We start from the raw sequence: 24,743 nt of genomic DNA, 5'->3' as shown, positions 1-24,743 counted from the left end.
CCGAAGAACATCTGATGCCAAAGTTTTGATTAAATAGGGACCGGCCATTTGTGGTATTTTTTGGGTGTAATTTGTAGTTAATTAGCCATTAATAGATTAATTAGGTAATAAATCCATTAATTGACTAATTAACATAATTTAAAAGAAATGTTTTGGGGGTTATAGAATAATTACCTTGTGGAGAATATAGGAAGAGGATGGATGAAAAAGTTTTGAATTTGTTACCTATTTTGGGCACTTTTGACTTGATTAAGGGATGATTGCCCATTGCTTGTGCGTAGGAATCCCGGTATGCCTCAAGGGTATTTTTGTCCTCTTCTATCCAAAAATCCACATATCGTCTTTTAATTATTTTTGGCTCCACAGCTGTAACTAAGAATTATAATTTAATCTGTTATCATTTGCATCTTACTGCAGTACTGCATATATATTCACTTATTCAGCTTCTTCGTCTAAGCTTCCAGTCACAATTACGAAAATAACCCTCCAACCTTCGCTAGCATATATAGTACATGTACGTACGTATTCGTGATATCACACTTTGAATTAATTTTTATTCCAAAAATATCTAAGAATATAGTTGTAAAATCAAATTCAAACTTCTCATATGCAAGTTGTCATTTACTACAGTGGAGAAAGGTGTTGTCATTGTATGACAGCGTGAGTTCAAATCTCATCAGTAACTAATCTAACATATAACTTACTAACACTATCGCTCAAAACAAAAATAAAAATAAAATCGAACTTCTCATATGTATATCCAAAGAGGAAGATCCCAGCTTCATTAACTGTAGGATGTATACTTGAAAACCAAAAATTGAATGTGTGCGTGGGCCTAATCAATCACAAAGGTCATTTCTGTCAATTCGCACTTCATGAATGCAGGTAGACAATCATGCAATAATCCCAAAACAAGGATTTCGTCCCTGATCCTTGATAATATTAAAACACTAAACCTGGCACCCTTGTATCTCAATACCCATAGTAGGTGAGAACTTCACCATCACACACAGGCCCCCATTTACTTTTCTTCACACCAGCTACTAGAAAGTTTAAATTCCAAATTTCTTGTGCATGCTGAGCAAGAAAAGCCCTATTTAGCCTCACCCTCTCGCTCTCTCCCTCTTTTGCACCTTCATGATTCATCCGTTGTACCGCTCGTGCATCGGATCTCTTGATATTTTATGCCCAAAACAAAAAGGTTTTGAAAAGTGTCAAGAAACCTAATCAACATGTATGTACAGATATAGCTCTCCATGCAAGGAAGATACCTAGTTGCTTTTTATTTTATTTTTTCCTTTTGGTTTTTAGCTCCTACAAGTCTCCAGTACCCACATAGGGTTTATGTTGTTGAGTATTTTTAGGAGATGAAGAAAAATTAGATAGTTTTTTTTCCACCTTAGCAAGTTTCAAAGTGAGCAATTCTCAGTAGTATTCTTGATCATCGATCTCATATAATTATCTTTGTGATATATGCAGAAGCCAAACAAGCCGGCCGGAAGGGGAAAACCCTAAAAGGAAATTTGAGTTATCTTCACATCATGACAGCAGAACCAAAGGAGGACTTGCCACCAGGATTCAGATTTCATCCTTCAGATGAAGAGCTTATCACCTTCTATCTCATGAACAAGATAAATGATGCCACTTTTACTGGAAGGGCGATTGCCGATGTTGATCTCAACAAATGCGAACCCTGGGAACTTCCTGGTAAATATATATTGTTGTTCCAATCTAACCCTTGTTTTCAATTCATGCATCACATGCACAAATTTGATCTATTTCTATATATCCAAAGTTTTGAAGTTTGTGCTGCAGTCAGCTCTTTCTTAGTTTTGTACGTATATGTGATCTGAGGGATCAGGAAGGGGGAATTCGGATTTGTGAAGAGAAATAGCAATAGAGCAGTAGCTAAATCTTGCTTACTTTTATCAGTTCTTTGTTGGATTTAATTTCTTTTACTTATTGATATTATTAATTAAATTTTAATTTGGACCAAATTTTTTATGAAACGTATTTAACTCGTGTGAACTTTGCATATGAACATTACATGTTTCGTAGTATGTACTCTTCTTCGATCAAAAGTTTACATTCTTTAAATTATGTGTACTTACGAGATATTGTTGTGAAAACATTTCTTGTAACATTGATAATGGAAAACAACTAAACATTTTCCCATAAATATAATGGGTATATATTTCTATATTCTCACCAGCTTGCATAGACAAATTAGCTTCTTGTCTGATTTAGTAAGGTGCTGATGAACTTGTAATTTCTTGGATCAACTATTGTAGCAAAAGCGAAAATGGGAGAAAAGGAGTGGTACTTCTTCAGCCTACGAGATCGGAAGTACCCCACAGGAGTGAGAACAAACCGAGCAACAAGTACAGGTTACTGGAAGACCACAGGGAAAGACAAGGAGATCTTCAACAGTATCACATCTGAGCTGTTTGGGATGAAAAAGACCCTTGTTTTCTACAGAGGCCGAGCTCCTCGTGGTGAAAAATCCAACTGGGTCATGCACGAATATCGCATTCATTCTAAATCTGGCTTTAGAACATCAAAGGTACCTAATTAAATTGATTAATACCATCTAAGTATAAGTTGAATTAAGGATCTAAAACAACTAGTTTTAAGTTCCATTTTAACTAATCTTATAATTAGTTGAAATCATCTTTGACATCAATAGAACTAGGGCTGATGAACTTGTGAAACTGAAATTCCAACCTCTCTCTAGCTCTCTCTCTCTCTCTCTCTCTCTCTCTCTCTCTCTCTAGATGGAGCTAGGGAGATAAACTTGTGAATACATGCACACATTGAGTTAAGCACAAGTTACATATTTATATATAGCATGATTCCATGCAAGATTTGTGAAACGTTGTTGATAGACGACAGTCCATAAATATTCCACGTATATATAATACCTATATAATATCGGGTTTTACAACTAGCTAGTACTTGTACCTTGAACATAATAATATTCCGACCAACTTAGACGATTAATACAGTAGCCAAGTCGACTTATTGCATGAAGTTAACGATAAAGTATAGTACATTAACCTTAAAACTATTATGTTTCAAGTTATAGTATCATGTACATTACCGATATTTTGTTGATATTTTAAATAGATCAATCAAATTAATGTCAATAAGATATCCACAAAAACCTAAAGCATACAAAATTAACAACATATCATACAATATAAAATTAGGGTTACGCTATCCACACATGTCTTTTTATCTTTTACGCACTCCTCCCAATTTTATTGTTGGATGGAATAAATTTGAGAAGATCAAAAAATAAAAATTAACAGAAATGTGTGAGCGGTAAAAAAAAGTTTTGGTTAGCACCACCCTAAAATTATGAATTGCTAATATACAATATCCAAAAATATAGCGAACAATAAATCATCTATGTGAAAAGTAAAAGAACATAGATATGCATGCCCCCGTGATTTATGTCTTCCACTCCATATTATTCCATGCAACTAGATTTGATATTATGGATCAATTAATGATTAATTAACTGATCTGACTAGATTAATGTTGTATTAGCAGGATGAATGGGTGGTTTGCCGAGTCTTCCAAAAGAGCGCAGGCATAAAAAAGTACCCAACAAACCAATCAAGAGCGGCCAATCCCTACAACCTAGAAATAGGACCAAGTATGGTACCATCACCCCTAATGCAGCTAGGTGATCCAAACCACCATCAGTTCCCCTATGGCAGAAACTACATGACAAGTGCTGAGATGGCCGAGCTTTCAAGAGTCTTCAGAGGTGGTGGTGGTGGCGGTGGTGGATCATCAAGTAGCACTATCAACCTACCAATCCAACCCCAATTCAATTACCCAATTGATGGAGGAGGTGGTGGTGGTGGTGTTGGAGGAGGAGCAGGTGGGTTTACAATATCTGGGTTGAACTTGAATCTTGGTGGGCCAGCATCACAGCCTACGTTGAGGACAATGCCACCAGCACAGATGCATCATCATGGCCCTCCATCTATGAATCATCATCATCAAGTGCAAGATGTTACTATGATGAACGGTCCAGATCATCAAGCTGGATACGGAACAATAGACATGAATAACAGCAACAACGCAACCGGTGGGAGTGGAAGCAGGTTTATGAACATGGATCCTTGTGCTGATCTTGAGAACTACTGGCCTTCCTATTAGGGTACTTAAGAGTATCCACCAATTAATTCCCAAGGCCAATTAAGTTAGAGACGAGCTTTATTATTATTACTTATTGTTATAATTTAGGTATAAAATCGATATACTTTTCCTTCCCAGTTAGGGTAATCAAGAACTAAGAACCCAGCAACTAAGGTCAGATATATTATATATAGTCCTGTGAATTAGAGTCAAGTGACTACTCTCGTTCAGGAACGTTACGTCTTTGGTTATTCAATTTACTTCCATCAACTTAATGTCTTTCAACAATTATTAAGCTTATTTATAAAGTTGGTTTTGCCTTAACACACATTTGCCATCCCTTTTGCATTTTTTGAGTTGCTTATTATTACATTTCAACATGATTCACAATATCCAAATCGATGCTACGATTATGCACATAGAAGGAGAAGTTGTGGCTATTGGGTCGTGGCCATGCTATACTGAAATAAAGTCACGTGGCGCAACCAGTATTTAAAATATTCACGAAATTGTAGAATATTTTCGTCGAAATATTCAAAAAATCAAGAATCAATATGGAAAGAGGATGAAATGTAAACTTCACCCTATATCGGCGATATATAGAAAAATTAATAAATATCGATGATATTTAATTATCGATTCACTATAAAAAATTTGCCATAACTTATTGCAGATTTCAAACTTTTGATTTATTTTTTATTTTTAGAAACTTTTCTTTAATTCTCTGAAAGAGTTGATATACCTATTCCATTGCAAATTTCTATAATTTCCGTAGAAAACAACCGATATTGAAAATACATATCGATGTTTTAAACAGTTGTTGTAACTAATATATATGTATTATTATTATATGGGAATACAATTAGTTTTGTTCTAGGGAATAGTTTGATGGACATGCTATAACATACGATGTATTGTACTATGCATGTGTCCATATTACACAATATCTTGTGTCTAATATATAAATCGCCTAATATGTATAGTTTAAGCACTCCACCTTTGTTACACCACCTCCAATCATTGGTCTAAAGACATGCATTGGGAAGTTTTTTTTGGCTAAAAATTCAAATTTTAAGACAAACTGCCAACTAGCGTGCGGAGGGAGGGATAACTCCTACACTTGCACAAGGAATATCGACAGGCCAAAGAAAAAATCCCAAAAATAAAGAAAACTAATGAAAAGGACTTGAAAACTTTGAGTTTTAACGATAAAGACAAAATAAAGGGTAAAGTGAATAGTACCAGAATTGACTTTTTAGTGTAAAAATATAATTTTTCGTTAAAATAAATAGTACCGTGAACTTTTTGTTAAAACTCCCTATTAAAAAAGGCAATATCGACAAAGCGTTGAGGGCAGTAGGTCACAAAACAGCACCAGTTTCACAAGAAATGCAGCCCATCAAACCAAACGGGCTTAATGATTGAAAAGAGTCATCCATTTTATGCACGTACAATTCGTGCAGCAACATCAGCATTTGGATTATTAGTCTCCGTCGTAACCAATGCACGCGTCCATCCTGTGCCATTGGTGTTGAAAGGATCTCCGGTAAAGAAACCATTAACCACAATCACGTATGCTAAAAGGAGCTCACACAAATTAACCACCATCATTAACATTCAATAGCTTTGTTAACCACATAAATCGGTCTTCTTCACTAAAATATTGATTCTCCAGAGTGCTTCAAAGTTCGAAAGAAAAGACAAAGCGCGATATGAAGAAAAAGAAATAAAAATAGGACGAACAAATGTTATAGTTTAAAAAACAAGAAAGAGTAGGCACGACAATCCTTTCGGCTGTGACTGTAAGAATAAAGATGAAACTAAAATACACCTTTCAACAACATGAGTAAAAACTGCCCACTCTACACACCAACTCCTAAACTTATCTTAACATCGAACTTGCGTATCACAGTTTCTAAAATTTTACGCAGACGATTCAACCTTCACGAAAAAAGGACATGTAAACAACGCCAGTAGTCGCTTACTTCTCTGGATGGCCCCTTTTAACCTTACGTCGTGTATGGTTGGTACCTCGAACGGGTTTTTTAGTCTTTGTACTGCATAACGACGCACAAAGTCGTAATGAGCAAACAGAAATATGTTGGGATTACTCTTCATTAGAGAATGGGGTGTTCATCCATAAGCACGTATAAGTAACTAACCCGAAAAGTGAGGAGAAAATTCTGAACAGAATTATGATGGGCAGGGCCAACAAAGCCGAGGCCTGCAACATTTTAATTGCGACTAAATAAGGCGATCAAACCTAAATTTCAAAGAAAGAAAACAGAACAAAGAACGAAAAGCAAAAAGATTGATTTCATTATACGTACCGCAAACCACTCCAACTCCTTTGTAGCAAGAGGTCTTGTCAGTTCATGCCTCTTCAGCAAATCTTTTACTGTCCCTTGAACCTTGAAGAAATATTGATTACAAAATTAAATAACACTATAGCTGGTTCAGTGAATAGCTTAAGCTACGGGTGCATCCACCACGGCAAGAACATCCAAAGAAATAAAATAACACACAATTCATTCACAACATGCAGTACGTCTTCAACAGAATATAACATAGACCGTTCAACGCGGTCACTAAAGATAGTAGACAAAACATATATGTCATCTTATGTCACGATGAAGTGATTGGTCAAAGCAGTTGATAATTAAATGTTAATTATTGTCATCAAATGGAAAAGAAAAAGAAAATGGAAAAACAAGGAATAATAAATGAACTTGCAGCAATCAGCCTTTAAATAATTTGTATCTAACTAACAGTAGCATATTGAATGGAGTTATTTTGAATTGCTGTTGATACCTGATGATGGTATGTTGTTGCAGATTTGAGAAACTTCTCGTAGGCAATAACTGCCTTCTTTGTATAAGGCTTCAATACTACTCGAACCTTATCGACATGAGGTTTTGCCACAGTGGCCACCTGATCAACATACGGCTTGCTGAACCTTTTTGCTTCCTGTCACCCAAAAATACAGCTGTAGGATGTATGTAGGCAACATGAATGGACCAAATTCTTTGTCTAAAGAAATGTATGTGAAAATATAGATACCTGAAAATAAGGATCAACAACTTCCTGCGCTTTTAGAACATGTGGAGCTAGTGTAGTCTTTGAAACCTCATAAACTTCAATAGTTTTTGCACTAAACGATTTCACATGAGGTTCAACAGTATCCTTCACCACCACCCATTGTTCCTTGATTGCCGGGACCCATTTCTTTAATAGGACAGACATGAAAAAGGGGAGAAAATAAAGTTTAGTGAGAAAGGCAAACCATTTCTTATAAACAAGGCATAAACCACAACCAAATGGGAGAACATACTAGCATTCATACATGCATACAAGCATACTAACATAAATGTAAACATACTAGCATGCATATGTGTGTGTGTATCCTGCGTAACATTATTAACGCCATGGAACGATTTTATAGCTAGAGTCGGTGGAAACAGCAACACCATCAATCTCAGGTTCTCATTTAGTGTTATGACTCAAAGCTCTACATTGTTACACAAAAGTGGAAATCAAAAATAAAATAAATTAGCTTACAGTTTTTAATGTTTCCACATGGGGCTCAGCCCACTTTTCAGCCTGGGCTTTTTTCTCCAGAGCCTGAACAAATTTGAAGGACCTCGTCAGTTGTTGAAGGATAATACTAAGTAAATTCAGCATAAACTTGTAAAAGAGAAAATTGTAGGAGTGACGTATCAGATTCTTCAAGTGACCATACAGCAATTAATTGTAATACCTTCTGAATTGCAATATCCACTGCTGGTTTTCCATGAACTTTCCAGTGTGTCTCTAGAAAGGACTGCAAGTTGATAATAACGTCAATTCCTTGAAAAAAAAGCTTATATTTACTACAGTAAAATGTACTCAGTTTACCTGGCACTGCATAAAATGTACAGCAAGCCATGGTGGAATCCATGCTCCATGCACCTGATTCAAAAAAACAAAATATCCTTTAGGGCTCACAACCAAAACCTAATCACCATACGATATATAACATAAGGGGAAAGATGTGTGAAATCATATGATATATAAAGACCAGGGAAAAAAAACAGCATATGTGTGACTGTGAATTGAAAGAAAATAAGCAAACTAAACTTTCGTATCACTTTCAGATTCCAACTGAACCATTGACAGATGAGTTATATAAATTACTGAAAAAAAATTGAGAAATGAACTTTAAAGAACCTTAATTCTATGACAAGCTTAAACAAAACCTTCTATTTCTTAAGAAACTCACTTGAATGATTTTTTCTGAATTTACAACTAGCTCAGAAAGAATATAGACAAACATTGAGAGATAGTTAAAATGACAGAGAGAATCATGCAACTTAATACCTCATTTAACTCTTTTGCTTTTTGAGTAGCTTCAAACTTTGCCCTTAACATTTCCTCCTGAAGACAAATTTAGAAACATAGACTAAGCATAAGCGCCAACCCCCACCTACAACAATGTGCTTCCGCAGAGACTTAAAAATTACCTCAGCCACTTTAAGAGCACGCTCAGTATTACGGATTTTGGTCTTCTGCTCATCATTAGTCTTCTCAATCTGTAAAAAGATCATCAAATATCATTCTACTATCCCCACGGGATAACATTAAGCAAATCTCGAGTAGCATTACACCTAGCATAAAATGATACGAAAGAAAAAAAAGAAGTAGAATTTTTTGTTCATCATTGTATAGAAGTCAAGAAGGTAATACAAAACACTTCTTTTTTGTTCATCATTGTATAGAAGTCAAGAAAGTAATACAAAACACTTCTTTTTTGTTCATCATTGTATAGAAGTCAAGAAAGTAACACAAAAAACACCACAGCATCCCAAATTGTGTCTACATTGGTGCTAAAGAAGGATGTAAACTAACAATATTGTTTTGCCCACCAACAGCTTACATTCTAATATTCTATACAAAAGACATTCATATTAACAAACTTATTTCTGTGGGAATAAACAGAGGACTCATCACAAAAAGGACATGAAACGTATTGACAATATCTACAGAGTCACAAAAATACAAACCAAAACAAAATGGTGATCAATTGACAGAGTTAGTTAAAAATATGACAACTTTTGGTATCCTTTATGTTACTATCATTCTTTACTTAATACAGAAACAATATTCTTATAATCAGAATCACTAAGGACTTTCACTATGAGCACATTCAGCTACAAAATAACTTAAATCCCAAATGAGAAAAAAATAACTCACCTTCCCTATTTTTAAAAGCAAAACATCGATCTTCTTCTCAGCTTCATTTGCCCGGGCTTCCAAGCCCTCTTTCTCCTTACGTTGCGATTGTAATTCCTTTTTAAGTTCATTAACCTGCATAGGAGAATGAATTGGCAATTCAGTGGCATTCTCTCTTTTCGCCAACAAGAATGTAGTGGTTTCCACCGAGTAAAACAGTCCACTTTATCATATCTAACCTTTTTCTCTAGTTCACCGGCACGTGCATGAGCCTTCCCAACCAGCTGCTCAGCATCTAATGACCCTTTTTTCTAAAATACAGAAACATAGACACCAATCAATATGTAGATAAACAAACTGTTACTCGAAAAACAGATTGGGTAATTGGTTTTCTGGCATTTCATGGAAAAATGCCTAACCTGGAGAGACTCGATTTCACTCTGCAACGAAGAAATGCTATCCGAGTTCTCTTGAATGACTTTCTCCTTCTCTTCTATAAGCTCATTCTTCCTTTTTAGTTCCTTAATCTTCTCACCGACCTCGAATTCTTCAACATTAAACAAACACAAACCGTCAGCCAGGGAAACCCCAAACAGCACTCAAAACACTTAAAAATGCTCGAAATCGAAATTCGACTAATATCGATGTTGTTTCTACTCACAAAGTAACAAGCAATTAAGCATTTTTACTGCTCTGATTACAATTATAACAGATTGAAAAACCAAAGCTGTACAAGTAAGCACCAGAGCTCGGCTAATATGCAGTATTACTTGGATTCCAAAACAAAAACACAAAACTATAAGTAGAAATAAATTAAAACACTTCCCAATTGAAAGACCAGAGGATCTCTAATTTTAGTAACATTGGATGGCGAGAAAACCGAGGGAAAAATGGAAATCTGCAAACACTTGAAAACTCACAAATTTCTTCCCATAAACCCTAGAATTCGCAGAAGACGACAGAAACGAACCTAGGGAGTGGATCTTAGCCCTGAGCTGATCCAACTCGATCTTCAGAGCGGACGAATCAGGGCCGTCCGATCGGAGGAGCTTCACTGGCTCGTCTTCCTCCGCCGGGACTGAAGCGTCAGCGCTAATCTGGGAGCAAATTAGGGCAAGAAAGATTGAGAGAATCGCGAGCTTGGAGGCCGCCATGGGAGCATGCAATCACAGCCAACCAAACTCTCACAGCGACAGTTTATTCGATTTTTTGAGTTGGAGTTCGATTTCTTCCGACTACAAATAGTAAATCTCCTTCATATTTTTTTAGGATATACAAGCACTAAATCGTACCATAAAAAATTATTTTATTACCTTCGGGGGAAATATGGAAACTGAAATTTAAATGGCACGTGTCGGTTGATAAAGCGCATGTGGACGAGTGGGGATGCGTGGATTTTTGACTCGTGGCAGTTGAGGTACTTGTCAATGAAGGTGGGCCGTTTGGTGCACGTAGCGGGGTGGGTGAGGGTTGGTGATGGTATAAATTGGAAAGTCTCGTATTATTTCAAACATAAGAGTATCCGTCCACAAACGCAAGTAAGGGCACACATGGCATTCGTGCATACATATAAGTATATCCGTCCGCAGACAAAAAAAAATGACATCCCTCCACGAGTATAAGACCTGGTTTGGTACTGAGGTGATTCTGAAAAAAACTGTTATCAAAAAAAGCTGGGAGCTGTTTTTGTGTTTGATAAACACTCAGCTTCAGTTTTTTTTCACAGTTTTGGATGAAAAAAAGTCAAAAACAAGAAGCTGCAAAACCTAACTTTGAAAAACCGGCTCTTTTTCACATCTGTTTTACATAAAAGTTTACCAAACACTCTAATACTGCTTTTTTTTTTTCAAAAGCACTTTTACAAAAAAGTTTACCAAACACTCTGCTGCTTTATTTCACAGCTACTTATTCTCACAACACAGCAGAAGCAGCTTTTTTTCAAAGCACAGCAATACCAAACCAACCCTAAGTAAGGGGATCCGTCTACAAACACTGTATGTGCATGCCTCCACAAACACAAGTATAGTACAATGCGGCTCACTTAAGGTCTTCATTTTGAGAACACGCAAAATCTTTTTTTTTTCTTTTCTAAACAAGCTCTCTGATTAATCTTGCAGTAGATTAAACTATCAACTTAATTAATCTTTGTTATATCGAAACATAATAATTCTGTAAAGTGATTAAATAAAAAATAATAGTTCTCGCGTAAAACCTTTGGTTTTCTTCCCCTTCCGCCTCTCTTCCACATCCCCTTCCTCTCTCCCTCTCTCTCTCAATCGCTCACCCACCTTCTCTCCTCCCAAGTTCCTTATTTTTTTTCTTTTTGCGTATGAAAGGGGAGAGGGACGTGTTTAAAAATTTCATTGTCAGAATATTTCATATGAAAATAAAAAAGTTCACACGTTTAATAAGAAGAGGACCCTAATTTTCAAATACACACAATCCTAGTTTTTTTTTTTTTTTTTTTTGGCTTTATAACTAACTGGGTTTGAATATTATGACAAAAGATTATATGAAATTGGTTGTGTAAAATTATTAGGGTTTTATGCAATTGGATTTGATAGGTTTAAATATTCAATGAGAAGATTAAGTTTTGCACATGGACAGGATTCATATGACTTTAAACATTCTTTTCATAGCGTCCCTAACAGTGGACTACCATGGTTTGGCCACCAGCTAGTACCTCTTTTTGAAGGGAAAAAAAAATAATGAAACTCACTTCTCTCTACTTATTTTGTTCTTTGTTTCTAGTTTTTGGTTTTATCAATTAGTATTTTGTTTCGGTGTAACATAAATTATTTTAGTTGCTAACTTCATCTACCGTAAGATTAAACTGAAAAATCATATGAAAAAGTTATTAATGAGTGTAGAAAGTTAAACAATGTCATTTTTTAAAATTAATAAGTGTGTTATAAGAATTAAAAATATTCATTAAATAGTCAACTATATTTTTTTAATAAAGCAGCTTTTTGCTTTTAAACGGGCCAAAATCTTTTAATGATATGTAATTGAGACCACGAGTTTGAGTTGATGTTCTTTTAGGTTTGAACGTGTAAAAGTGCTGAAATTGTAGAAAGTAGAAGGAATCAAGCTAAAAAGGAAAGTCATAGTTTCAACTAGCAATAGTGCCCACGCGTTGCTGCGGATCTTAAAACTACTGGATGTAAAAGAAGAAAACAGGTAGTACAAACTTGTAACGGATAGTCTGTAATTAACAGGTTTTTAGTATGTTCATGCTATTTAAACGCAGAAAATATAATAAGAAAAAGAAGCAGAGTGTTGACAAAAAGTGATACACTAAAATTTCAACAGTCGACTATTACAAATATACAAATTAACAAAATGCAAATCAAAACTGACCAATTCAATTAGATAATACTGCAGATTTCATAGGTATTTGTTAAGGTGTAAGCTTAAGGCATTAAATTTATGCAAACACGTTAAGTACGTGTAATCTATCATAAATCAAATGTAAACAAAATATGAAAAAATAAATAGGTAAATACGCTTTAAAATCAGTTCACAAAAAAGGGAATTAACAAGCCATCACAACTTTTCAAACCGCTATTTTATTTCTTAGGTCTCACCTTCAACCTTCAAGTGCTCTAAAATCGTGGGAGGTGTTGCATATGTCCTTTACTTTGCAAAAATGACACGTGCAAAACAAACCGCCAAATGAAACCTGTAATCATAAATTTTAGAAGCATCAGAACCATAATAACTTGTTGTTTCATACACCTTAATTCCCTTAAGGAAATAAACTTTGAAAGAAATGGAGCAACTCGAAAACAGCAACTAATATTTCTAACAAAAAACCTCTTTGCTTACCAGCATAGAATATACTACAAATATTGCCCACACGTTGCTGCGGGATTCGAAACCATATGAAATAAATATGTTTTAAAGTTATAAGAGATTGTTAAAGAAGGTTAACGTTATTTACACTGAAAGATGTTTGAGCTTTTTGAAAGAATTTTTACATGAAGAACAGAAATTGGGTGAATTAAGTTCTTGGAATTCTTTAAACCACTCTATAAATAGCATGACGTGTGAGTGATTGATTCTGTAACAAAAATTAGTAAAAGAGTGTAAGAGTATTATATGTATTATATATGAAACTATATTATTGGAACCACTTAATGGAAAGTTGTAGTGCTATGGTATACTCAGTTATAGTTTCAAACCCAATAAAAGAATGCAAGCCAGAATATATACATATAAAAGTAAAGACTATTAAGTTTGAAAGATACGAACAATTGATTGCAGAAAACATGGAGAGCAATTGAGAAAAGGGAGCACTAAATTAACTGTTTTTCCTTTCCTTCCCTTCCCTCGCTACATAAACAGTAGAGTAGCTCTATTTTTTCAGTTTTTATTCACGCCATTCTTCATGCCAAGCCAAAATCAACAACTAAATTATAACATGCATGTTAATAATACCATGAAAAATTCCACTTCATTATACATGCATATTATTTTCTTAGTTCATATATGAATTAGATATTATCTCTTCCAAAACCACCAACCAAAATCACTTCTCAAAGAGATTATAAATAGAAGAGAGTGGAAGCTTACCCAAAGCCAATTTCACATAGTGTTGTGCTACTCTCTCCATTTTCTTATTTTTGACCCAACAATCTCTGCATTTAAATGCATAATGGTTTTTTTTTATAAAAAAATTTCAGTAAGCCCATGTCAATTCCAGAAAAGTTTAAGTTTAAAACCAAAATTAGGCATAATCAAAGATGGACCATTTCATCATCATATGCGAAAGGCAACAAAAACAAATTAAACGCAGAAACTCAACAACATAAACAATTTAGAGGTTAAGCATCTAAAAGGTACAATCTTAAAGATCATAGAAAATAAGAACTTACTGAGATTATCAGGCAGTTTCTGGTTTTTGAATTTCGGATTAAATGATTCAAATAAGCACTTGAAAGAGTGATTGATAACAAAAATCTGAAGTCAACACAACATGCAGTCATCTACAGAGCTCAAATACACATTCACTAAACATAGTCCACCATCAATCCACACACATATTTGGTTAAAGTAAAAAAGCGAGTTTAACCTGTTTTGCCACCAAAACATCTTGCGGATCATCCGTGAGGAGCAGAAAGCAAAGTTTGTACAAAAAGATGTGCTGTTTTCAATGTTAGGGTGCCTTCAACATATGAGATACATACACCAAAAAAACATTATTAGTGATCCCTATGCATATTGTTTCTCTGAGTATTCCAATTCAGCAGTCCTAGAATCTTACACAGTAGCACTTGGCTGTTTCTCTTACTCTATGAACTGTTTTTTCTTTAAAGCACATTCTGCTGTCAAATAGATTATTCACAAAAATTATGAAATACAATTGTACATTAAGTGCTAATAATTTTCATAAATTGGCTAGTTACATTTCCTCACAACTTGAGTGATGTCTAAAATAAATGATGGAGGAGGTTATAGTTTATAAGTTTCACATTTACATTTACCCACAATTTAAGTGGTATATTTTAACTCCAAACGATGCATAGGTTATCAAGCAGTTACATCATTATTTTAAAAATTCACATCCAATAAGAGTGTAAATACACCTAATTGGTAATATCTTGAGAGATAGATACCTGACTATGGGTCGACTTGCAATGAATGGTGATGGGTCAACTTGCAATGAACTAAAGAACTCAACTTTTTCTTATGATTACATCACTACCTTCAAGAAATACATTAATCAGTAAAATCAGAAGCGACAACACAAAAGAAAATCCCAAGTAAAGTTCTCATTAGCAGTGAAAATATTAGTATTGCACAAAAAGAATTGGAGATAAGGAGATAATGATTTAAACAATATTATCTCAATCATCATTATGATAAAGAGAATATGTTACTTGTCCAAAACTACCAATCAAGACCACGGATCAAAACTAACTGTCAAAGCCTTCTATAATAGTAAATTATTGTTCTTTCTTAAGATTCCAAATACTTGGATACACAATCCTTTTATAGTTTATATGGATACTTGACACTCATCAGTCTTTATATACTCCCCTCGTGGCCATGGGACTTTTTTGTGAGAGCATTAGATAGAAGGGCATGCTTTGAGTATTCAAAAATTTTCAATTTCTCAGTTTTCTCTAAACCTCATGATATGCCGATAATAGTTAAAGATGAATAAACAAAATTTAAAAAAAACAAAAAAAAAAAGGGTTAAAACCAAAGGAGAACTAAAATAGAGAAACGAAGAAAGAAAACCATAAATGGAACCCAAACGCAAAGAGAGTGAAAGAGTTAAACCCAAAAGCTTAACCCAATCTCATTGGCATACCATTTGACCATATTAAGGATAGAGGATACTCACATCGTTGTAGTAGTACTCTTCTTTGTTATGCTTTTCCTCAAAACTGCCATAAAAAACCCAGAAAGCATAAAAATTTAAAAGCAGAACAGAAAAGGTTCAAAATTGCAATTGGAAATGCAGAATGTACAGATGGAAACCAAATTGAATTATTATGCCCTCTCTCCTCCTCTCTCCTCCTTCCTCCATATACTGGTAGTTACAGTCAATCTATTTAATTTATTGCCAACTTCATCAAAACAACCAAGAAGTATAAAACAGCAAGGTTAATTCTCACTTTCTTTAATCAAAATGAATTCTACTTCTTCCCATCTATTTGCACATCCCTTCAACACTCTCAATTAATATTAAGACAGAAAACAAATTGTTGCAAGAAAGAAGCGAGAGGAAACATCGAGAAGGGAAGCCGAACAGTGAACAACCTGTGTAATTTTGTGAAGATTGGCAAAGAGATCCTATAGAGATGGGAGCAAATGACACTGAAATAGGAATCCCAACCCAAATATCATCCCAGAAACAAAACCTCCCCATTTACAACTGTGAAAGGAAGATTACAAAAGAACATGGAAAGGACCTGAGCTTGTCTTTCCATGGGCATCCCCACGACCCTCTAATAAACTCGAATAAGTCATATCATGCAACATGTATTTACTCCATAGTCCATACAACAAAATTCCACACAAAATTAGTTCCCAAGAGTAGCGAAGAAATTATCAATGTTATTTCGCCATACCTTTTCATATATACTTGAGCAATATTACCCTCACCAGTCATTTCCAAGTCAATCCATACCAGTGGCATTTTGCACTCTTCTGGAGGTATCTCTGTAATTTGCTTACTCTGCTTCTCATTTACCAGCGACATGTTATCAGAGTCATTGACTTTTTTCTTGTTATTGCCTACCTCAAAAGATGCATAATGAGAACAAAGATACTCATATTTTTCAATCCGCATAGAGGGATTATCAACAAATATTCACCTAAGTAAATCATTTATTATGGTTATTACTTATTATATATGCCCAATGCCTAGTTTATCATGAATGTGGCTTACATTTCAAGAAAAAATAGGCTAAGAAATAAGTTTTTTTTGTTGTTTATAAATAAAAATTTATACCTCAGCTTCATCAAAATTGCAGGATCCATTCAAAAAGTACGAACTTTTTTAGAGAAATATTAAGAAAAATAACCTAAAATGGTAGTTCATAGATTCAGTTTTGTTGTAAATGTTAGTATACAGCATCCAAATATATTGGAAAGATAAAAGTAAATAGTAATCAACGAAATTTTCCTAGTAGAACTTAGCCCTGGAAATAGTGGAAACCAGCTCAATTTACTGGAATCAAACAGAGGATAAGAGAAAATTGGTCCGAGAAAATACCATGGTTGCGGATGAGCTGACAACAACAAAAGGGAGAGACAGCGGCGAAGGGCTGGAGTCTCTGGAACTCTCATCGTCTGCTGTGTGGAGTAAAGCCTAAAACACTAATGTGCGATTTGTAGTAGGTCTTTGGGTAGAACCAAAAAATCAGCCCTACGCCCATCCCTCCCTCACTCTCTGTCTGTCTCCAATCGCTCAATCCTACCACTTTTAGGACAACCATACTTCTCCCTCTCTCTCTGTCTCTGTCATTTCAAAGTCACATTCTTTATCAAATTCAACAACTGGATTTTGACAAAAAAGAAAAGAAAAAAAAAGTGGATAATTCACACAGATTCAAAAAAAACCTACTCACATCGAGAGTCGAGACAGAGATATTTCGGAAGCAGCGCAAAGCAGTCATATGGAAGATCAAAGATGTTCTGCATAGGAAATAATAATATTGAAAAAAAAATCAAAATTTTAAATTACAACTAAATTTATTCATTTCTTAATTGAAATCCAGAAAAAAATATGCAAAATTTAAGCAAAGCAGAGAAAACCCAGATCCCATAACAAATTTGTACTCGAAGCCTTTTTACAAATCACCCAACCATGAATCAGAGAAGAAGTAGAGGATTGAGTATGGGGGAGGAGAGACTGCAAGAGAGAGAAAGAGAAGAGAGAGAGAGAGAGTGTGTGTGTGTTTGAGCGCAGTGGTGTTGTTGCAGACGGCACAAAGGGATAAACCCAAACCTCAAAGCTAAAAAAAACCCAGAAATCCCCAACAACCTAGACCATAGATTTGAACAATCAAGAAGCTGCTGAATCAAAAAAAAAAAACCTTCAGGGGTTTCTCAGGCAAGAAAAACCGCCGTCGGCAGAGATTTGCGAGCCGATTGAAGCAGAGATTTGTGACAGAGAAGTGGAAACGGAAGGAAAAGTCGAGAAACTTCTAGCCGCTCTAGGGTTTTCAATGAAAGAAATTCGCAAAAGAGTGGGGCAGTTTTCCGGGAAGAAAACCGCCGTGGATAATCGGCGAGAGAAAGATGCGAACGTTTGACGTTTGATAAGAAGAAGCGGAGGAACAGCGTCAGTGAACTCTTGAGCTTTCTAAGAAAGAAAAGTCGAGAGAAGCAGAAAAGAAAGAAGAAGAGCGCGACCCGTCAATTCCTTTTCCACGATGACCAACACGTGGATATCGGGGCAAAATGTAAATTCAATGTTCAAAACAGAGAAAAAAGCTTGAGAATTAGCAGCAGCCAAGGGCATTTTTGCCACTTTACTGTCCGTAAACAGTACACCCGAGTTTGGGTTTTAGTATAGAAATAATTTTAAGATACAGTAGAAACACAAAACACTCTTCGGTAAAAAGAAATTAAGAATCTGGAAAAGTCATTCGAATAATGTGAGACTTAAACTTTTTAATGCATATTTCCAATATGTACAAATTGTTTTATTTTATATGATCAAATTTTAATCTAATTTAATCAGAAAATTCTAATCTAATTTGATATAATATACATGTCCCCAAGGATTTGATCATATTACCAATTATCAAATCACATTCTCTGTTTCTCTCTTTTAACATTTTTCTACTCAGTTTCCAACTCATTTCAAACTTATTCAAAAGGCCAATTCAGTCTACTTATCTATATGCTGCTGGGTTTTCCTGTGCGAGCTAGCTTACCACCAAAGTTCAAATCTTTACCAATATCCCAACACAATTCTCTCTCTCTCTCTCTCTCTCTCTCTCAACATTTTCTACTCAGTTTCCAACTCATTCAAATGCAAAGGAAAGCTGAATCTGCATGCAGTAGCTAAAGCTCAAATCTTTACCAAGTAATTTTCTCTTTCTTCATCTAATTATATACCAAAATATGAAGCTTTACCCTTTCAATTTCTTCTTCTTCTCATTTCTTCCCAAAAAATACAAATCCATTTTAATCCAACAATTGTCAATGCATCTACAAACTGGTTCCTTGAAAACCATTAAAGTAGAGTTGGAAAAAGTGGGTTAGTCATGACGAAATTTAAGAAGTCACTAAAACGAAAGCTCGTACAGATAACAAAGTTCAAATGTTGTGCAAATAATCGAAAATCGTAAATGTGGAAATTGGTGAAATTGCAAACCTCCTTGTATTCCATGTATCCAATGACTGCAAAAAATAATAATAAAACAAAGATCGATCTCATGCACTAAAAAAACAACAAACAAATATCAGAGCAGCATTAACATAATAATAACGACATACCAGGGGCACCAGCAGAAGTGGCAGATACTAAAAAAACAACAAACAAATAGAAAAAAAAATAGTAAGCAGTCAATCTTAATTTCCAAAAAATCTATAATAAATAAATAATAAAAAGAGAGGAGAGAAGAAAGACAAACATCCACAGTCGGCCACAGAAGGAGAGGAGACGTTGGAAGCGGCGGGGAGGGAGGCGGCTCTTGTGATGTTCAAAACGACACAAAACAGAGCGTTGCTCATGAAGACAGTAGTTATGAATCACACCTCAGTTGTATAAAATTTATTTCCCAACGATCTAAAGACAGTCGGCGCTCAAACGGAGAAGAAAACAGGAAACAGATCCGGCCAAAATTCGCGAATCCCAGACAAAGACGAACGCAAAACCTATGAAACATGTCCCCTGATCGCAACTCTAGAAATAGAGACCAATTTTATGAGGATGGACACAACACCCACAACTCCATGTTTAAAAAGATGCAAAACCCTCCTCAAATTAGAGACCAAAAATAAGATCTCTTAAAACACGAAAAGCAGGAACTTTCCCCCAATATTTTTCGATGCAGAGACCATAATATTTAAGAAGCAGATAGAAGCACATTTTCGTGACTGAGATCACAAGGTGGGAGAGCGAGAGAAGGCAGCGTTGGAGAGCGAGAGAGACAGAAGTAGAGAATTGTGAGAGAAAGAAATCCGGAAACGGAAGAAAAAAGTCGAGAAGAAAAGTGGAACCAGTCGATGCACTACGATGATCGACGACGCGTGGAAAGCATGTACTGAAAAGGCAGAGCAAAACCCAAAAAAAGAAAAAGACCAGAGACGGAGGAATGAGAGATGGGCTCCCAGCAAGGACAAAACGGACTTCTTACTATAGTAAAGTGTGAACAGTACGGGGACCAAAGCATAAACCAAGGGTAGTTCCGCCCTTTCACTGTTAGTATATAGATAATTTGCAATTTGGGCTTTCTAAGTCCCAGCTAAAGATCCATACTAAAGTGCGGAAGAACAAAGACATTAGAATTTCCCTTGCGCGGTTTGAGTTGGCTATAACTTACAATTTGGACTTGCAATTTGGGCTGCCTATGTCACAACTTAACGAATTCATACAATCATTCAAAGCATAGAAATACAAATTGATACACATTTCAATATGAGAGGGGTACAAAATGGCTATAACTTATCTTCAATCGAAAAGACTAAATATAATACTGTCTAGAATTATATTCCTCCAAAAATTATTGCTAAATGAACAGTGTCAGACTATACTCATATATCATCTTCAACCGAATGGGCTAAATATAGCCCCCTCAATAATTTATTAGTTTTAAGTTCATACTTTAAATTTATTGATTAATTTAATTAAACTATTGTTGAATATTTTCAAATCTAGCTATTAAATTTAAATAAGTTATTGGAGCTAGGCCAAGAAAAAAAAAAGCTAAAAGAAGGGTTACATTTGACCAGCCTGGTGCTCATTTGACTGGACTCCATAGAATTATAGTCCAGTCATCGGTTGGATATGAATTTTTGAGCAAATTAGGCAATTTTTTGTTTTTTGGACTTTTAACCCTCTTCATTGGGGATATCTTAATATCCATGAGGTAAGTGCTTCAGTTTTGGTTGGGTTTACTTATGTATGCTTTAATTCTATTTGTTACTGGTTTTTATTATTATTATTATGCTACTCCGTACTTGGAAGGAGGTTGTCAAACCGATCGAAGGAGGTTATGTTGGTCCTCTATGTACCTTCAGTTTGATTACAATCAAGCAAGAGGTGGATAAAATTAGAACTATCTGAAATCCACTTGCAGAAATTTCATCTTATTTTACTTTTTTTTAGGTTTTCTTGTGTCATGTGTGGTGTGTTCACAATCGACTGCCTTAAATTAATCCACATGCAACAATTATTGAATCAAAACTTCATGAAACAGTAAACTCGTTTTATGTAACTTAAAACGCTTCAATAGCACACCAAAAACGCTTTACTTTCTCCAAAGAAAACTTTTCAACCTTGAATTTAAAATCATTTTTATATGCAGCATTGGTTTTTTGATTTTTTGTTACTTTCTTTCTGTGCCCACTGCGGGACAGCAGTGTAGTCTGCAACCTCTCCACATAAGGCTTCTTTACACTTGACTGGCTGTAACTAAGTTCTGCGGTCTCAATTCGTATCTGCATCTTAATAATTTCTGTCCTTTTTTGTTCCTACCAAATTATACCAGATTTTAAATTCCTCAGTTGACATACATACACTTAAGAATTTGTGATACGTGAATTCTAACATGCACTTTAGAATTGTCATTTTCTTAAATTAATTTTATAGGTTTTTTTAGCAACGTTTCTTAGAACTTGTATCTAATTTCATTTTACTTCCTGTAACTCAAAAGTCATCATTTTATTCTCTAAAACTCAAAGTTCGCTAAACTTTGCCCATTGAAACTCGATTTTAATCTCATTTTGTCCCATGAAATTTGAAAATCGTCTCTATAAAACTCAAAATTCGCTCCACATTACCTTAGATATTTTAATTTATTATGTGGGATTGATTCGGGTGTGTCAGGCTAATCAATTTCTTTTTTCTTTTTTTTGCATCTCTTCAATTTTTTTTGAAATTTAATATTATCTTATTGTTGAATGTTAACGCATAATGAAGATTTATAATCAAATTTGTTGCATATGTAGCATAGTCTTATTGGGTGTTGGGTCTCACTTATGTTTTATGAGGCTACCCACTTATGTTTAAGGATGCTACCTATAAGTTTCAAGAGAAGAGAGAGTCCACAAGTTAAAGTGAAACACTTTTTGTGTTTCAGGAAGCAAAATGGTAACTTTTGAGCTATAGAGGGCAAAGTGATTGAAATGAAGTTCCAGATGGTGTAACTAAAAATAAGTTTAACTTATAATACAAATTTAAGTTGGAGTGTTAATATTTTTCATGTAATTTCTTACACTTTAGTCATCTAACATTTTCAACATTTTATGCATTGTAGACATGACATGTGCTTGCAAAAAAACTAGTTGCAACACTGTTTATGACTTGTAATAACCCAAGCAACTTTACAAAATTGCACAACTTCATGTAATTTCTTACACTTTAGTGACCACATTGTTGTAAAATAAACCAAAAACCAATCAAGCAATATACAAAAACACAACGATTTCAGAGTTCCTCCAATATAGAAGTACCTCTGAAGCTTTATTGATTACCAACAAATACAAGAGAACTCATAAACACAAAATATTCTCAAGTATACAAACTTATGCCTCTCAAAAACTATCACACATCCATCTATTTATACTAATAGATGTCATAGCTTTACACAACGTCCCTAGAATATAGGAAACCAAATCCTATACTAAAACCAAATCCCAAACCAACTAGGAAACATAAATCCAAATATCTTGCGTCCAAGATATCCTAATTCTTTTTAGTTTAGGCTCGTTGATTTAATGCCAAATCAAACAATCTCCACCTTGGCATGAAATCCATAACGAGGCATCAAATAACTTCCGTTGCTCCACCATATTGCAAGATCAAACTTGCTTCACTGCACCAAATCCAAGCAGTGCTTGAACTTAGCTGCATTAACCACTTTTGTCAACATATGAGCTGGATTATCTTCTGTAGCAACTTTTTTTAGATGAATCTCACCTTCAGCTACCACTTCTCTCACAAAATGATATCGTACATCAATGTGCTTATTCATAGCCTAATGTACCTGATATTTGGCAAAATGAATGGCATTTTGGCTGTCACAATATACATCCAGCTTGTGTTGTTCTACACCTAAATCTCCTAACAACCCCAGAGTCCACATTGCTTCTTTGATAACTTCAGCGATCGCCATGTATTCTGCTTCTATGGTTGATAGTATCACCTTTGGTTGTAATATGATCTCCAACATACAAGACCTTTTGCCATAGTAAACGCATACCCAGTCATCGATCGTCTCTTGTCTAAGTCTCCAGCAAAGTTTGAGTCCACATATCCAACTGAGAACTTATCAATTCCTTCATCACATCTTTCAAAATAAATACCTTTGTCCCTCGTTCCATGTAAATACCTTAGTATCCACTTAGCAGCATTCCAATGCTCTCTTCCAGGATTATGCATGAATCTATTAACAATTCCAGCTGCATGTGCAATATCAGAACGAGTACACACCATAGCATACATTAATCCTCCAACCAAATTAACATATGGAATACCATCCATCTTCATCTTTTCTTTATCAGTTTTGGGACATTGTTGACTGCTCAACTTGAAGTGAACACCTAATGGAGTTCCTACAGGCTTAGTGTCCTTTGTTACTCCAAACTTTTGTAACAGCTTCTCAAGATATTGCTTCTAAGACAAACACACCAAACCTTTTTGTCTATCCTTTGTGATTTCCATTCCCAATATTTTCTTGGCTTCACCGAGATCCTTCATTTCGAACTCCCTTCTCATTCGCTCCTTCAACTTTTCTGTCTTTCAAATATTGTTTGAGGCAATGAGCATGTCGTCCACATGGATTAACAAGTACACGAACGAACAATCTTTCAACTTCTTGTGATAAACACAGTGATCATAGTGACTTCTTGTCTAGTCTTGACCCTTCATAAACTTGTCAAATCTTAAATACCACTGCATGGGTGATTGCTTCAAACCATAAAGAGATTTTCTAAGCTTACAAATCAATCTTTCTTTGCCTTCCACTTGATACCCCTCGGGTTGTCTCATATAAATCTCTCCATCCAAATTACCATGAAAGAATGCAATCTTCACGTCTAGTTGTACCAATTCAAGGTTGAATTGTGCAACTAGAGCAAGCAATATTCGAATGGAGGAGTGCTTAACCACAGGAGAAAAAAATCTCATTGTAATCTATTCCCTCATTCTGAGCATATCCTTTAACCACTAGCCTAGCTTTAAATATTACCAAGCTCTTGTCATCCACTCCATCCTTCTTTGCATAAACCCATTTGCAGGCAATTGTTTTCCTTCCTTTAAGCAGCTCCACCAATTCCCAAGTCTTATTCTTGTGAAGGGAGAACATTTCATCGTCCATTGCATCATGCCATTTACTCTCTTTTTCACTATTTACTACTTCTTCAAAATTAGTGGGAATTTCAGCCTTAATTACTAGCAATGTATATACCATGTAGGCCATGCAATCTTTATATCTCACAGGTAAGGATATGTCTCTTTTTTCCTTCTTTTTGGTTATGCAATCATCTTGTATCTTTATTTTTTATTTTTTTATGGTGGTTCTTCTTTGTGATCACTCTCTTCATGTTCAAGTTGATCACCTTATCTTTCTTCTTCCACAACTTTATTACTTGGCTGTGAATTCACAACTACTTGTTCCTCAAGCTCCACAATCTGAATATCTTCCTTCAATTTCACGTCACTTTCATCGAATGTCACATCTCTACTTACTATA

The 24,743-nt window shown here is 35.1% G+C and overlaps 2 protein-coding genes and 1 long non-coding RNA gene across 54 annotated transcripts; 1 reads left to right on the top strand and 2 right to left on the bottom strand.

The window, feature by feature from the left end:
* The first annotated feature begins 979 nt into the window (after window positions 1-979).
* Window positions 980-4,476, top strand: LOC137718765 (NAC domain-containing protein 100). Of its 3 annotated transcripts, none has more exons than XM_068458301.2 (4): window positions 980-1,234; window positions 1,480-1,707; window positions 2,292-2,563; window positions 3,553-4,476. In XM_068458301.2, the coding sequence occupies exons 2-4, from the start codon at window positions 1,542-1,544 to the stop codon at window positions 4,171-4,173; spliced, it is 1,059 nt and encodes a 352-aa protein (XP_068314402.2). In that variant the 5' UTR covers window positions 980-1,234; window positions 1,480-1,541; the 3' UTR covers window positions 4,174-4,476. The 3 variants fall into 3 exon arrangements, with proteins under 3 accessions (XP_068314402.2, XP_068314403.2, XP_088554330.1); XM_068458302.2 differs by having other exon boundaries at window positions 981-1,234; window positions 3,556-4,476; XM_088698204.1 differs by lacking the exon at window positions 980-1,234 and having other exon boundaries at window positions 1,252-1,707; window positions 3,556-4,476.
* A 1,301-nt stretch (window positions 4,477-5,777) lies between these two features.
* LOC137717695 (uncharacterized) lies at window positions 5,778-10,809 on the bottom strand. The gene is made up of 14 exons (XM_068457139.2): window positions 10,331-10,809; window positions 9,780-9,907; window positions 9,600-9,671; window positions 9,382-9,495; window positions 8,652-8,720; window positions 8,509-8,565; window positions 8,047-8,100; window positions 7,910-7,972; window positions 7,711-7,773; window positions 7,213-7,377; window positions 6,964-7,119; window positions 6,483-6,563; window positions 6,315-6,376; window positions 5,778-6,209 (listed from the first exon to the last, which is right to left on the bottom strand). The coding sequence occupies exons 1-14, from the start codon at window positions 10,512-10,514 to the stop codon at window positions 6,134-6,136; spliced, it is 1,344 nt and encodes a 447-aa protein (XP_068313240.1). The 5' UTR covers window positions 10,515-10,809; the 3' UTR covers window positions 5,778-6,133.
* Window positions 10,810-12,639: 1,830 nt separating this feature from the next.
* Window positions 12,640-18,393, bottom strand: LOC137709140 (uncharacterized). 50 transcript variants are annotated; one of them, XR_015965321.1, is made up of 9 exons: window positions 17,913-18,384; window positions 17,445-17,511; window positions 17,090-17,334; window positions 15,713-16,608; window positions 14,979-15,067; window positions 14,435-14,527; window positions 14,238-14,322; window positions 13,936-14,000; window positions 12,640-13,042 (listed from the first exon to the last, which is right to left on the bottom strand). It is a non-coding gene; the product is annotated as an uncharacterized LOC137709140 (long non-coding RNA). The 50 variants fall into 50 exon arrangements; XR_015965318.1 differs by having other exon boundaries at window positions 14,627-15,067; window positions 17,913-18,381; XR_015965311.1 differs by having other exon boundaries at window positions 12,704-13,042; window positions 14,435-15,067; window positions 15,713-15,755; window positions 16,443-16,608; window positions 17,913-18,354.
* Between the last annotated feature and the right edge of the window lie 6,350 nt (window positions 18,394-24,743).

The sequence above is a fragment of the Pyrus communis genome, chromosome 8 (assembly GCF_041283825.1).
Source record: "Pyrus communis isolate YQ-2024b chromosome 8, ASM4128382v1, whole genome shotgun sequence".
Lineage (NCBI taxonomy): Eukaryota > Viridiplantae > Streptophyta > Magnoliopsida > Rosales > Rosaceae > Pyrus > Pyrus communis.
Note: the sequence above shows the minus strand (reverse complement) of the source record. Positions and strands in the feature narration are given on the sequence as shown.

Coding starts and splice junctions, on each gene's coding strand:
- LOC137718765 (XM_068458301.2), top strand. CDS start 1,542: ATGACAGCAGAACCAAAGGAGGACTTGCCACCAGGATTCAGATTTCAT. Junction 1,708..2,291: donor CGAACCCTGGGAACTTCCTG/GTAAATATATAT, acceptor CAACTATTGTAG/CAAAAGCGAAAATGGGAGAA. Junction 2,564..3,552: donor CTGGCTTTAGAACATCAAAG/GTACCTAATTAA, acceptor ATGTTGTATTAG/CAGGATGAATGGGTGGTTTG.
- LOC137717695 (XM_068457139.2), bottom strand. CDS start 10,514: ATGGCGGCCTCCAAGCTCGCGATTCTCTCAATCTTTCTTGCCCTAATT. Junction 7,973..8,046: donor TACATTTTATGCAGTGCCAG/GTAAACTGAGTA, acceptor ATCAACTTGCAG/TCCTTTCTAGAGACACACTG. Junction 7,378..7,710: donor ATGTGGAAACATTAAAAACT/GTAAGCTAATTT, acceptor GTCCTATTAAAG/AAATGGGTCCCGGCAATCAA.